At 39.1% G+C, this 15,283-nt stretch overlaps 1 protein-coding gene across 1 annotated transcript in view; it reads left to right on the top strand.

Moving 5' to 3' along the window:
* LOC114652869 (kinesin-like protein KIF27) overlaps window positions 1-15,283 on the top strand; it is a 54,292-nt gene that overhangs the window by 26,103 nt on the left and 12,906 nt on the right. Inside the window, exons 11-13 of the mRNA XM_028803176.2 lie at window positions 843-953; window positions 5,863-6,039; window positions 8,997-9,197. Coding sequence (XP_028659009.2) covers window positions 843-953; window positions 5,863-6,039; window positions 8,997-9,197 — 489 coding nt within the window. The remainder of the gene's footprint in view (window positions 1-842; window positions 954-5,862; window positions 6,040-8,996; window positions 9,198-15,283) is intronic.

Below are 15,283 nucleotides of genomic sequence, written 5' to 3' on the forward strand. Positions count from 1 at the left end.
CATTTGTTATTGTCCTCAATTCTACATGTATGGTTTAGAATCCCTTTTTTATATATTCCAGTTTTCATTGCAGAAACATTTTCTGGATCTCACGCACTTAAGAAAGTGCATTTCTTCTCATACAAAGCCCCCTTACTTGATCTCTGCTATGCTTGAGTCCTTAGTGAAACAGCAGCTTAATCATTATTACCCACCTTAACAAAAGGATGTGCATCTGTGTGTCTGTCCAGTTGCTATGCCCCTCTTATCCAATAGATGGCTCATCACACACATTAGAACTGCTTTTACAAATCTCATACCAAATGGCATAAAATAGAGACACATCAACCCAATGGACACAGGAACTGCAAACATTCTAAGTGAATACATCCAACAGAGAATAACTGCTAGATGGACAGAAATTAGCTTATCCACCTTAATAATGTCTGTGTGTTTGTGCATCTGTGTGTAAGTGTGTGTCCAGTTGCTATGTCTCTGTTATATGTCATTTGGCATGGGATTCATAAAAGTATTAATGTTTGTGAAGCGTCATCTGTTGGAATGGCAAATGCAATGCATTTTACTACAACAAATGCTTGTGATGTACTATGTGTTAGAATATACAAAATGCAATGCATTTTATTACGTCATGCATTACAAAATACACTCCAGTATATGGTGCACTGCAAACATTAATGCTGGGTTCCACATTGATTACTTAGATTTCAAGCCATCTCAGATGGGACTTCCTTCTTGTAATGTAATATAAGAATAAAAGAGCACACTGTCCTATTGTTTAGTTTTCTCCTAATATTCCCTTATGCTAATCTCATCAAAAAAAGGCAGAATTTCTCTTTTAACAGGAGCTGCAATTAAAGACTGAGCAGCAGCAGAAAATGTTGAGACTAAAATCAGAAGAACTTGCATCATTTAAAAAGCTAAAAGGTGGCATCAAATCTTTTGATGAACATCAGGTATGTTCCATTGTTCAGATTCTGTAGTTGTTTTTTTTTTTCTTTTATCAACAATGTCAAGTAATATAAATTGTATTATGTGATATCATCTACTGTTAAATTCTATCCTGTACTTTTAACATTTCTATCCTATTGTATTGAGGATTACTTGTGTTCTGTTCGGTGTATTGTGTGTTGTATTTAGCCCCTTTTTTTAGCACCCACTGCACGGCCAACCTACCTGGAAAGGGGTCTCTCTTTGAACTGCCTTTCCCAAGGTTTCTTCCATTTTTTTTCCCTACAAGGTTTTTTTTAGGAGTTATTCCTTGTTTTCGTAGAGAGTCAAGGCTGGGGGGCTATCAAAAGGCAGGGCCTGGATTAAAGCCCATTGCTGCACTTCTTGTGTGATCTTGGACTATATAAAAATAAATTGTATTGTGTTGTAAGTGGATATTGTCATCTCATTAGTTTGTACAGGGCTTTCCAAAGACTATCAGCAGTGAAATCATAATTTAGTGAAAAGTATTTTTTGTCCAGCTTGAACTGTGTCATGAAGGGGAAAACAAGAGCATACTCGCTGTGGGTGATGGATCCTGTCATTGGCACACTTAGCCCGTGCTGTCACATGCAAGGCAGTGACACAGTCCTCCATCTGGTCATTTTTACACGTCTCTAAAGGGTATAGTTCCACTTCATAGAGGAAACCTGATTTGCGTCAGCTAACAATAGTCTACTATTGTTGAAGAAATTGTTTTTATTATTGTTTAAAGGCTTGTAGACTGCCTGACTGCATTTATTTTAAAGTTAAAGATGGCTAAAGTCATGTCAAGTATTTGTTACATTTAACACTAGAATTACCAGAGCCTACGAAAAAACTTGTAAATCCGTCCCACCTTAAATCGCGTCTTAAAGCCGTTTGCACATCTCCGCCAGAGTCTTTTGTCATCTAAATGTGCTGATAAACAAAAGCTACTAGCAGCCAGCTATTCCATCCCCCCACCAACGTAGAATGAACTCCTAGCTCATGCCTTGCCTTGATTTGATTATTTGGGATTGAAGTGGAGTTTTACAGTGGAAATAATTCGAGCGTTATTTGGAATACACGCATTTCATGTGTGTTCCGTTTCTACAGTATAGTAGTAGTCTGTGCAAACACATTTTTAAAACAGAAACGTTTTTCATATTCTAATAGTAAATGACAAAATGTAGGCATAAACTATATAACGTATGAAGCCTGAAGTCCATATATCAAAGAAACACTTTCACAAAAGGTACAAATAAGAGAACACGTGCGCTCTTCTTCAAAAGTATAACTGCACAAAAAAAAAAAGCCGCGTTAGCATGCCATATTGACACTCTTACTACAACTGCCACGGTGGCGTAATGGTATCAGCTCCTGACTGGGGATCAGAGAGTGGCGAGTTTGATCCTGCACGGCTCTACTTCGAGAAATGAACTGCTCTCATTCTTACATTTTTAGAATAACAACATAAATTTCATTTCAGTCTGTAACAGCCGGTGTAACTTATGATACTGGTAAAGGTTAGCTTTTTTTTTTTTTTTTTAATTCACTTGTCATTCTCGCAGTCGATGCATACTAACGCCCCGCCCCCCAAAAGGGTTCTGACATATAAACGCTGGCGAAGCTGCCTTCCTTCGTATCTCACCGTCACTTGATTTTCTTTTTATTCAGTGTTATTGAGTGTTCCTGCCAGTCCCCCACATGTTGCTGTATGCTGTTTCTTTTGTACTCCAGGACATGCAGAGGAGAGAATGATTTCACATTATTTATGCTGTTTTCACATAAAGACTGCAGTATACTCGTGACTGCATTCTCGTACCAATGCACTTTTTCCATCACCTTTTCCTGTAAGAAGCAATGTACTCACTTCTCTCTATGCTGTGGTTTCTATTACACACCTGAAAGAGACAATATATGTGAAAACTTCATCGCACTAATGCAATATTATTTGAAAACGAACAGCGTCAGATCAGGTGTGAAAATTTTATGTGAGATACGAAGAAGGCAGCTTCGCCAGCGTTTATGTGTCAGAACCCTTTTGGGGGGGGGGGGGCGTTAGTATGCATCGACTGCGAGAATGAAAAGTGAATTAAGATGCACTGGCTCTTGGTATTGTGTGCTGCTAAAAATGCTTGCGACAGTGTTTCAGCAAAAATAGATATGTCAGTACTGGGTGAGAATGTTCCAGCAAGGTCACTTGCTGAGATACGTTAGTGGTGGGTGGATGGTTTCTTATTTTATTTGAACCATGGTGGGGTAATGCCTAGCACATTCCAGTTTGATTTAGGGAGCCTACATTTTTTTCTTTTTTGTTTATGTAGTTGTGCATAAAAGGACTGCCTGTTGATTAATCAGAACAGTGATCTGACTTAACACGGTGTGTGATTTCTCTTGTTCAATAAAGCTGTTCTATTGATCGACCTCATTTTGACTTGGTTCTTTGCCTCCACACCATGCTAAGGAATGCTTTGGTATATACTATGTAGTTAATACAGGATTCAGTCCAATCTGGTAACAAATGCAGGTCTCCTGATCTGTAAAAATGTTTCTCACCAGCTTGGTCTCTTCTTCTGGTAAGATATTTGGAACACATGTGTCTATCAAATTTCTTTTGTTTATAGTTTAGTCTCTTTACCAAGTATTCCTCCATGTTTCAGTACTTGATGTTGTCAAAAATTGTCTCCAGTTGGCCATAAATTTCTGTTCTGCTTAATGGCCCTGACTACTGCTGGTTTATCTAAAATGGAAGAAAGACACTTGGCATCGAAAACCCAGATGACTCATTTTGCATGGTAGCAAGTAGTACTTAAAAGACCCAGAAGGAATCAAAACATTTCAGTTAGAAATATGTGTCCCCAATTTCAGAATGAGCTGAAGTGCTTTTGATCAGGCAAACAGCACGTGTGAGTTCACATTACTCAGTACCTGTTAGCTCTGGAGTCAAAGATGGTGGAATGCATGGTCCCATAAGGGAAACCAAGCAATTCCTCACAAGAACTGAAAAAGCTATGACCATGAATCTGCCAAAATACAGGGTGGTGCAGGGAAGCAGGAAATTTTGGAACTAGTTGTTGGCGACCCTGGGGCTTCGGTAGTTGTTTGGGACCAATGTGACCTCATTTAGAACCCCTTCCAATTAGTTATAATGGAGCATTGGAGTCGTGCACAATGAGCATTCGCTGTGAAAGCCTTTTATAAGAATGGTGATAGTGTGGGGCAGCACGGTGGAGCAGTGGGTAGCGCTGCTGCCTCACAGTTAGGAGACCCGGGTTAGCTTCCCGGGTCCTCCCTGCATGGAGTTTGCATGTTCTCCTCGTGTCTGCGTGGGTTTCCTCCGGGTACTCCGGTTTCCTCCCACAGTCCAAAGACATGCAGGTTAGGTGCATTGGCGATCCTAAATTGTCCCTAGTGTGTGCTTGGTATGTGTGTGTGCGTGCCCTGCGGTGGGCTGGTGCCCTGCCCGGGGTTTGTTTCCTGCCTTGCGCCCTGTGCTGGCTGGGATTGGCTCCAGCAGACCCCTGTGACCCTGTAGTTAGGATATAGCTGGTTGGATGATGGATGATAGTGTGACTGCTGCGCAAAGGGAATTTCTGCGTCATTACCAGATAGGACATCATGATCATGTCCTGTCTGCTCATAGATAACAGCATGAGTGCATAATTCTCAGTAACAGGTTCAGCCTTAAAAAAGATGTCCCCAAGTGGAGCCACTTCACATACTGCCCGACAATTGATGGCAGCTATTTGATGATTTTATGCAACGGTGACATCCCATGACCTCTGAGATCCCCAGATCTCACTGTTTGTGATTTTTTTTGGGGGGGGGGGACATCTTAAAATCCCAGTGTACCGCAACTGGCATCTGAAATCGCTGGCATTACTCTTAACATGTTACGTCAAGCATTGCAGAATTTCCACAACAGGCTGTCAGAATGTGTACAGAGAAATGGACAACACCTTCATGATATTTTCTTCAAAACATAAAATAAATATTGAATAAATATTGATTACCATCATTAATTACATATCCTCTACAATACATTTCATCAGTAAGTGTATTTTTCAATGTGTTTATTCGTGTATTGAATGTCAATTGAAAATTACCCATTTCCCTGCGCCACCCTGTATTAGAAAACTTGATGGACTCCATTCACCAAAGAACACCATCCTCTCACCCCTCAAAGATGGACTAGCCTAAGTGCTCACAGCAGTGTAGGTGGTATCATCTGATACCAGGATGAAGCCAAAGAAGAAATGTAAATAGCATCCATTTTATAGCAAGAGAAGTCCAGCTTGTGTTTCAGATCTTCTGTTAGCTTTTTAAGGGACCTGCCAGGCGAGGTTTAACCAAGCTGGAAGAAATTTTCTTACAGGTCAGTAAATCTTCAATATGGCTGGAAAAAGGTCACATGAATTTCTAAAACAACTTTTTAATTAATATATAGTGCAAGGAGTTGGTAAAAGTATTATGGGAATAAAGTTGTCTGTGCATGATAGAACAGCAAATCTCGAAACCAAAATTAGGTTTAGGCAAGAATGAAACAAAGTGTTGGAAACTAAGAATAGGAATACCATTTAACAGCAAAAATTAATTAAAGGAAATCTTCCCTTTAAATTTGAATGTTAAGTCTGAGGGGGCCTCACAAATGGAAAGTTCCAGAGAGGCGAAGCTGTAAAGATGAATTGGCAGGTACTGGAAAGAGGGAGTGAAGGCATTCTAATATGTAGAAGGTCAAGTTCAGAAGCTGCCAGCTACCCCACGAATGCTGTATGTACGGGATAAGCAGACTAGACAGGTACTGGAGTGTGGTGCTTCACACATCTCTGTGATACCCCCAACACCCTGGTACTGTCACATGTTACAAGCCAATGAGCACACTGACAACATTGCCTGTGTGTTTTTATGTAGAAACTTAAACAGAAGAGAAAGTGGCTAGATGAAGAAGCAGGTAAGATCCTTCAGGAACGGCAAGCTTTGGCTAAACTGGAGGAGGAACTGAAGAAACGGGAAGAAATTGTTGCCCAGAGGGAGGCTTTTGCGCAAGAAACGTGTGAACTGGAGATAAAGAAAATGAGATCCAGCCAGGTTTGATGAAATAATTTGTTAAAAGTATTTTTCTGATACTTCAGCTGCTGTATTATTTTACAAATTGCATGTAGAGAATGTCATCATAAAATCCTGTTAATTTAAGCAGTCATCTTTGTTTCTATATGTATTCAGTAATGGTTCAATTCTGCTTCCAAATGGCAAAATTAAAACTGTGTTTTCTTCAAAAGATTTCATAGAAATTGCCAGACCAGAAAGGCCGAGTGGCATCACTGGTCTAGTATTGTACTAGGGAAGAGTTTGGAATCCCAAGAATCACTGCAGCAGTTGGGGACCGGGCAGGCTGTTGACAGCTTAATCCACGCTGCCGCATTGAATCGTGGAGTTTTGAGCTCTACCCTTAGCACAATACTAAACCAGTGACTCCACTGGAACACTCTTTCTTATATGAAAACGACTGCAATGATATTTTAACACATTTTTTTTCAAATCTCCCACATGAAAGAGTACTTTTTTCTGTTAAAAGATAGAAAATTGTGACATTTGCCCCATTCTTAAAGAGGAACAAGCAAATATGGGAGTTTCCCTATTGGTATTTTACCTGTTTAATTTGAACTGTTACTCAGTCATTGTAAACCAAATAGTTAATACTCCCATTTTGGTCCCATTTGTAACATTTGTTGAGGGGACATTGCATTTTTGCCCAACTGGAACTGTCCATTGCAGTCAACAGCAGCTTATAACAAGTGTTAGAATTGATTCCAGAGATCACATTATTAACTAAGTAAAAACTAACCAAGAAGACTTCTCCTGGTGCTTTGGTTTTCCTCCACATTAGATGTATTTGCTGGTTAGGTTAATTGGTTACTCCAAATTGGTTTCATGTGTGTGACTGCTACTGTTTGTTTGAGTGTATTCTGCAATAAATTGCCACTGCGATTACGGCTGGTTAATGCTAAAATAGATAACTGGCCCACCATGAACAGCAACTAATGGTCCATTAAGTGGCTTTGAGAACAGATTCATGGATTTTTAGTTAAGTTATTGCTTGATAATAATACATCTGCTTATAGATGATTATAGTTATGAGCAATTAACAGAAATGTTAAGAAAAATATTATACAGCCTCAGGTTGCTCCAGTCAATGTCACCTGAAACACTGCAATTGAACATTAGATTTACAGAAGTAATAGCAGCTGCAGGGCCATGTGCGTGTAGTACAGTGAAATTCTTACTTGCATGTTTGACCAGCATGCAACACTTTGCTACTCTCCAGCACCATAATAAACAAGAATGTATTCGAATACATAACTTCATTTTATTTAGTAGAAAATACAAATTATCTTACCTACATGGCATTATACAACTGAAATGACAGAACTAAAGATTAGGATTGGAAATTAGAAGACCTCCATTCTTCTATTTATTGTCTGAACCTGCTTTGTCCATTACTGGTTCACTCAACAGCTAGAGTCTTACGTTTGCAGCATCTGGAGCAAGGAATGAACTAACCCAGACAGAATGCCTGGCCATCATAAGTCAGACACATTCATTGGCACCCCTCCAATTTAGAGTCATCTTAGCGTCATCTAGTTATCTTAGCGTGCATGTCACATCTTTGTCAGGTGCTGTGAAAAGGAGCAACCAGAGGAAATCCTGGCATACCACACACAGGCACTGACTGAGACTGGAAATGAATACAAGTGCACTGCTAACGATTTGAGAGTCATTTAAAAAGAGGCATTTTTATTTTATTGAGTGATAAAGAACAACAATGAGGTGATAATATACAACCACATGGCAACTGACAACTGGCACACAATGATGTTCGGCTTGATTGTTTTTAGTAATTAACAAAAACAACAGTCGAAAATATAATAAGGGCTTGATAAGATATGTTAATTAAATATATGCAGTTATTTTTATTTTAAGATTTGCTTAATGCTCAAAAAATAAATAATTTTTAAACTATTCTCTTAAAACAGTCTGATCTTTTTACTGGAGCTATTCAGAACATCCTGAATTACAATATTTTTGTAAAATTTTCACATACTGCTTATACCCACATACAGTTAGGTCCATAAATATTTGGACAGAGACAACTTTTTTCTAATTTTGGTTCTGTACATTACCACAATTAATTTTAAATGAAACAACTCAGATGCAGTTGAAGTGCAGACTTTCAGCTTTAATTCAGTTAGGTGAACAAAACGATTGCATAAAAATGTGAGGCAACTAAAGCATTTTTTAACACAATCCCTTCATTTCACGAGCTCAAAAGTAATTGGACAATTGGCTCAAAGGCTGTTTCATGGGCAGGTGTGGGCAAGTCCGTCATTATGTCATTATCAATTAAGCAGATAGAAGACCTGGAGTTGATTTGAGGTGTGGTGCTTGCATGTGGAAGATTTTGCTGTGAACAGACAACATGCGGTCAAAGGAGCTCTCCATGCAGGTGAAAGAAGCCATCCTTAAGCTGCGAAAACAGAAAAAACCCATCCAAGAAATTGCTACAATATTACGAGTGGCAAAATCTACAGTTTGGTACATCCTGAGAAAGAAAGCAAGCTCTGGTGAACATCCACGGAAGACAACAGTGGTGGATGATCGCAGAATCATTTCCATGGTGAAGAGAAACCCCTTCACAACAGCCAACCAAGTGAACAACACTCTCCAGGGGGTAGGCGTATCGATTATCCAGGTCTACCATAAAGAGAAGACTGCATGAAAGTAAATACAGAGGGTGCACTGCAAGGTGCAAGCCACTCATAAGCCTCAAGAATAGAAAGGCTAGATTGGACTTTGCTAAAGAACATCTAGAAAAAGCCAGCACAGTTCTGGAAAAACATTCTTTGGGCAGATGACAGTTATTTTCAAGTATATTCATAGATTTCCAATTGCAGTACATTGTTTTAAAATATTTACTGATATCGCTAAGGATGGGGAATTATTGTTCCAATTTAAGTATAATGGTTTTTATTGTTTTTTTTTTTAAGGATTTCAGCAAACATATTGACAAACTGTCCACTCAACTGAGCCTTTTGGAAAAAAACAGACAGCTCGAAAGTGACAGTGAAGCGAACAAGAACAAAATGAACACAGAACTGGAACTCCTGTATGAAGAAAGAAGCCTGCTGTTAAAAAGGAGGGACAGCTTGGATGACAAGTTACAAAATGATTGTGCTTTGACATCTGATGTGAGTGAATGAAGGACATTGTCATTAAATCTTATCACTTAAAACTATTATGGGCGGGTGGATAAAAATTTCTTTCTAGTCCATCATTTATGCGGCAAACAACTGTATCGGTGTATTCTCCCAACAACCACCTCTTCCGTCATTTATGATTATTTTAAAGGTAACATTTATATATGGTATTTTTCAAAAATATTCCACAATGTATAAAGTTCACTAAATGGATACTTGTAAAGTCAGTGGTAGAGCTAGGGGAAGCAAGGGGGGACATATGTCCCCGGGCGCAGAATCCAGGGGGTGCCAAATTGATGTTACGAAACTTCCCCATTGCATTTTGGCAAACAGGATGGGGTGTGAAATCTTCAATTGTCCACGGGCGCTGAAAACCCTAGCTATGTGTCTGTGTAAAGTAAGATCTTTTTTGCATTAACCAAAAAGCACACTGGTAGGTTTAATGATATTATTGTATTTATAATGTAATGGTTAAACATTATAAAGTTAAGAATAAAAGATTTTACTGATTCAACAGACAACTCAACACAAGATGCCTGATCCATTTATGATCCATTATATATTCCTGAATAAAATTAAATTTGCCTAGTGAACATCAGTTATTAAATTAACACTGCTCATCATCATCATCATTACTGGTGAACAGGTAAAATGACATTGACAATGCCCATGAAGGTGTTTTTTTACCATGGCTGAGGAGTCCACAAGCTGGCTTTTTGGGCTAGTGGAGGCAGGAGGCTCCATTTAGTTTCCCCTCTCCCTTTTGTTTGCACTCGAGAGCAATGAAGGGTATGTTTGGTGGCTAATAGAGTCTGACCTTTTGTATATTATGCCTTCAGAGTTTTTGAATCGCTTCTTCTGGCCTGCCTGATTCGCTGTTCTTGATTCTGCAAGATTTAAAAAAATAAACTTGTCTGGGTAGACAGGAATCAGACAAATTAACACAGTAGGCTGTCTAATGGGAGCATTCTGTAGAGTCTTGGCTTTGGTGCTTTTGCTTTGATGAATAGGCTGAAATTGGTGTTACAATTCTCAGTTCAAAAGGGGAATTTTCTGGAAACAGTGGTGATCGGATCCTTCAGAGTTCTAAGGTGACCCAGGTTTTCATATCCTGCAGAGCAGACTGTCTTGTATACCATTAGCATTGTTTTCTTCTTGACGTCATGGTTCTCAAACACGGAGGTCTGCTGGAGCCAATCCCAGCCAGCACAGGACGCAGGGCAGGAAACAAACCCCGGGCAGGGGCGCCAGCCCACCACAGTCTTGTCATAAATGTTCGATGAGATTCAAACTAGGTGTCATTGCTCACCACCCTATAGCAGTCTAGAACTTTCTTTAATATCATTACTGGGTGCCTTAAGAACTATGCTTAAAATCATTATGATGCTGAAGAACTCAAAATTATCCAGTGGAAGACCTTGATATTGATCAAATTTAATGATAAAGGCCAGAGATAGAAAAGCCTTTCTGCGCCATTAAGGGTCCTCTGCAGTGTTAGGCTGTAGGGAGAGTATTATTTTCTTTGTAGGCCTGATTTTGTTATTGATAAACAAAGGTCTCATTTGTATTTCTAATTAGTTTTGTCTAATCTGTCCAAAGAATGTTTTCCCAGAAAGAATTAGGCTTGTTTAATAAGTTCTTGGAATGTTCATTTTAAATTGCTAACATACCAGTAAATGTAATTATAACTGTAAATATCAACATGGCTTGGATTGAGATTACTTTGTGAGCCCACAAATAAGCATATAGAAATACCATATCAGTTTCTTGGTCATTTGTATATTTTAGTAAGAACATTATACAGTCTGCTTGGTTTTTGGGCACCTTTCACTTGGTTGCTGCTGGCAGCAAGTGGGTTGCATTGCTCAGCAGCTTCTGTTTGGAGGATAGCCTGACTGGTGTATGTTGGTGGCCTTTAAAGATGCATGAGCTGCCATCTGCTTAAAAGATTGACTAAAACTTAGATTTACCATAACTAAATAACGTGAAGGTACCTATGCCAGTACATTTATATATTTATATGTAAGAAATCTCCACTGTTCTAGACATTTTGATGGGCTATAGTGACCAACTGTTGAAAAGTTGACAGTGTATGCCAAACCAATCTCAAACCTGCTTAATCTAATTTGCTATTGCAGGAGCCCAGAGCCCATACCAGCAGCATTGGTCACAATACCGGAAACAGCCCTGGACAGGGTGGCAGTCCACCACAAGGCCCACTCATGCACACACCCACACTAACCTGCACATCTTTCGGAATAAGGAAGGAAAACCCACGAAAACACAGGAGATGGTGCAGACTTCATACCAACAACATCCAGGCGCAGGATTCAAACCCAGGACACTGGATCCGAAGGTGGTGGTGCTACCCTCTGCACCACTGTTGGTTTATTTTGGAAAACAAATATTAAAGCCATGAGCTTCATGCACCATATTGGACATCTGGTGTTTCCTATTATGTTATGCTCTGGTGTTAGCGATAAATATGGAACCAGGGTGCAGATATAACTCCGATGGAAAGATTTTGACAGACAAATGCTTCTGACAGGTAAAAGAGCCATTGTAACTGTAAAATGCAGAAGATGTCAGGATGATCTTGCCAAGATATTTTGAAATCGGCATTAAACGAAAAGACCAGTCACATTACATACATTTTCCAGTGATTATCAATGAAGAGACATCATTAGTCATTAGTCAAAGGCAGTCGTGTAATCTGATTTACCCAGTGACTCAGTTCAGACAGTCTGCGTCTGGGCCTGAGAAAATTAAGCAGGCTTGACTTTATCTTAAGTTGTAGGGACAGGCTGTGCATCTATGAGTTGGGAATCAATCAGCAGTTAGCTGGAAGCATAACACATATGATGCAACTACATATAATAAGGAATACATGTGCTTTGGCCCTCACAAACAAGAGAGAAGCTCATTTGACTGATGTCTCGTGTTTTATGTACCATAACACAATGGGAAAAAAGCAGAACTTGTGGCTGAACTCTCCATTCCTTAAAAGAATTTACACAGTACCAGCGCTGTCAGAAAAAGGGCCAAGTTTGTAATATTTTGGAAATGTGAGGCTGTGCTGAAAAGTTGTCGTGGAGTCGTGTCATTTATCATACCCTGCCAAATCCAATCGCCTAATCTGACATGCTTGGGGTGAGACAAGGTCAGCAACTGCAGATGTAAAATTTGATATCCCCTCTGCTTAGAATTCCTGTGATGTGCACCAGGAAATAAATTTGAAATGATCTAGTCTGTAGTAGAAATACATTTAATTTATTTGCATATATGAGATGTTGTAAATGGAACATATAACACATAACTGAGGTGACAGATGTGTTTCTGAACAGTCCTTTACACCAAAAGATTATTTAAAGATGTTTCTTGCAGTTTATATGAACTGACTTTTTCTACACTAGAGAATTTGTTGTTGACCTTCAATAATAGTGATTTTGTTACTACAGTGCTCTATCTGTTTCTCCACTTGTTTAATGACAATTTTCTGGATTTCCACAGGTTGGCTTGTTGTCCCTTAAATGTTGAGGATGATACTACAGAATTTTTTATGGCCATCCTGTTGCCAGCATCCTTTAGACCAAACACACAAGACCGAATGCAACTTTATTTTAACCCCAGATCATGGGATATATTATATTACTGTTGTACATATGTAAAATACTCAGCCTTGAAAAGCTTCCTATTATGAGAAATGTGGCCTCTTGAGCTAGTGTTACATTACTTGGCATCTAGTTGGAAGGGATGTCAAATATCCTGTTATCCGAGAATGTCAGGTTACACCACTAGAAAACACCAGGGGCCTCATGTATAACAGTGTGCGTAGAATTCACACTATAACATGACATACGGAAAAATCCAGATGTATAAATCTGTGTGAACACCAACTTCCACGTTCTTCCGCTACATAAATCCCGGTCAGCGTGAAAAGTAATGCAACGCACATGTACGCGCCTGCTGTCCCGCCCCAACTCCTCCCAGAATTACGCCCCTTTGAATATGAAGATCAATATAAATAGCTCTTAAGCTCAGCCTTCTGTGAAAAGACAATGGCAGAAGCATGAGGAAAACAGAAGAATTTCAGCGAATACCAAGTGGAGGCAAGGAAAAACGTATTATTTGTTGGTTTAAACAGTGATATAATCAACAAAAGGAAGTTCATTGAGTGCCATAGAGTGTCAGAGAAACTTGAAAGCTCAAGTTCACAAAGTCGCACAGTGGCCGAAATAAAAAAGTCGCCGTGAAAAGGCGAGTCGTAGCCCACCATCTGAGTGTCATATGAAAGCTTATTAGGGTACAGAGAAAAAAAATAGGCACACAGTGGGGAAAAAAAACATGAAATGTCTTTAATCTCTAAATTTCCACTTTAATCACATAGTTTATTTTGTCATTAAAGTAGAACATCATAAACTTAATCTTAAAATCGTTTAATTTACTAGTTTCAATCACATAGTTTATTTTGTCATTAAAGTAGAACATCATAAACTTAATCTTAAAATCGTTTAATTTACTAGTTTCTCAAATCCCATTGTAACTAAAGTAGCATGTTAAATGCTTTGTTTTGTATTTGATCTTCTATGTGCACTACCTGCTTCTTAAATAGGCTTTCTCTTCCTCCAATAGGACACAGAATCCATTACATTCATGATATTACAGCTCTCTGAATAATTAAAATACTGAGATGTATATATGATATCATTTTCATGATGATAGGAGTTAAAGCATGTTATTAAACATGGGAACACGGTGGCGCAGTGATAGTGACGAGCAGGTGCCTCGTCCACAGATTGTTCCTGCCTCCCGCAAGATGCTTGCTGCACCATGCGCGACCTTTGATGAAATAATTTATTGCAGCAGTACTGTCTCTTTCAAACGTACTAACCTCCAATTCTTGTCCTTCCTTTTCTTTCTTCAAGTAACCAATCGCCACACAATCAGCTCTGTAATAGACGTTAAGCCACCTGTAAACTTAGAACGCTGATTCTTCAAAACTTTTAAGGAACATTGAAATATCTTCGTAGTGCATGTTTATTTATTTTTCTATCCATTTGTCTTTCCACAGTGTCATGCCAGTCCAAGCAAGAATACAGCGCGAGGCAGGAACAATCTGTGAACGGAGTGCCAGCTCCTTGCTAGCACTGCAGCACTGTGTCCTCGCATTTTTAATTACTAACAATATAGATTATATAAATGAAGTTAAAGTTTTATCTGTGTAATATAATAAACATATTTTGCTGCATTTCATCTTAAAAATGATATCATCATCATATGTAAATATGCGCTTTATAAAGTGGCGCAGGTTGTGCAATATTATAACTGTATCGCAAGTTTACAGTGAGGTAATTGTACTTATAAGTACAAACAGTTCTATAAGGAGCACTTGATGGATTGATTGAGTGTGTTTATAGTTCTTGGGATGAAACTGTTTGTGAACCACAAGGTCAGTACAGGAAAGACTCTGAAGCGTTTGTCAGATGAGAGCAGTTCAAATAGGCAGCATGGCTGAGGCAGCGTGTGCTTGATTCTGTATACCGATAATTCCCTTTCCGATCAGCTTCTGTGAGTGGCGCAGTGGGAGTAACAACGCTAAAGCAGCTATGGTATTTGGAATAGTTTGGCCATTCCATGGACCATTATATTGTTACATGTTAATTACAATCAGATGCCTTAAACAATAAACAATATGCAGTTAATTTCAGTGTATTTATAAAGCTGTGTCAGGGATGTGGATCTGAAAAAGAAAGGGAAACCACACTGGAACTGTAGCACTGCTTTGACGCTGGGTGCCTCCATTTTGCAAAATCGAGCGGAGAACTTGTGTATGCCAGGGTTTGAGCTACTGTGAAAATGTGTGTGGCTTTACGCCAAGTTTAGGTTTTATACATCGCAATTTGAGCATGGAAACGGGCTTATGCAACAATTTTGTGCATACACACCGCTTATACATGAGGCCCCAGGTATGTCAAATTAGCACAGTTTCGCATTTCTAAAATATTATGGGTAAGCCCCTTCATCTGACAGCCAATATCATGCTGCCTGTACAAATGCTTTACAGGTACTGCCAAAAT

Source organism: Erpetoichthys calabaricus, chromosome 5, assembly GCF_900747795.2.
Source record: "Erpetoichthys calabaricus chromosome 5, fErpCal1.3, whole genome shotgun sequence".
NCBI lineage: Eukaryota > Metazoa > Chordata > Cladistia > Polypteriformes > Polypteridae > Erpetoichthys > Erpetoichthys calabaricus.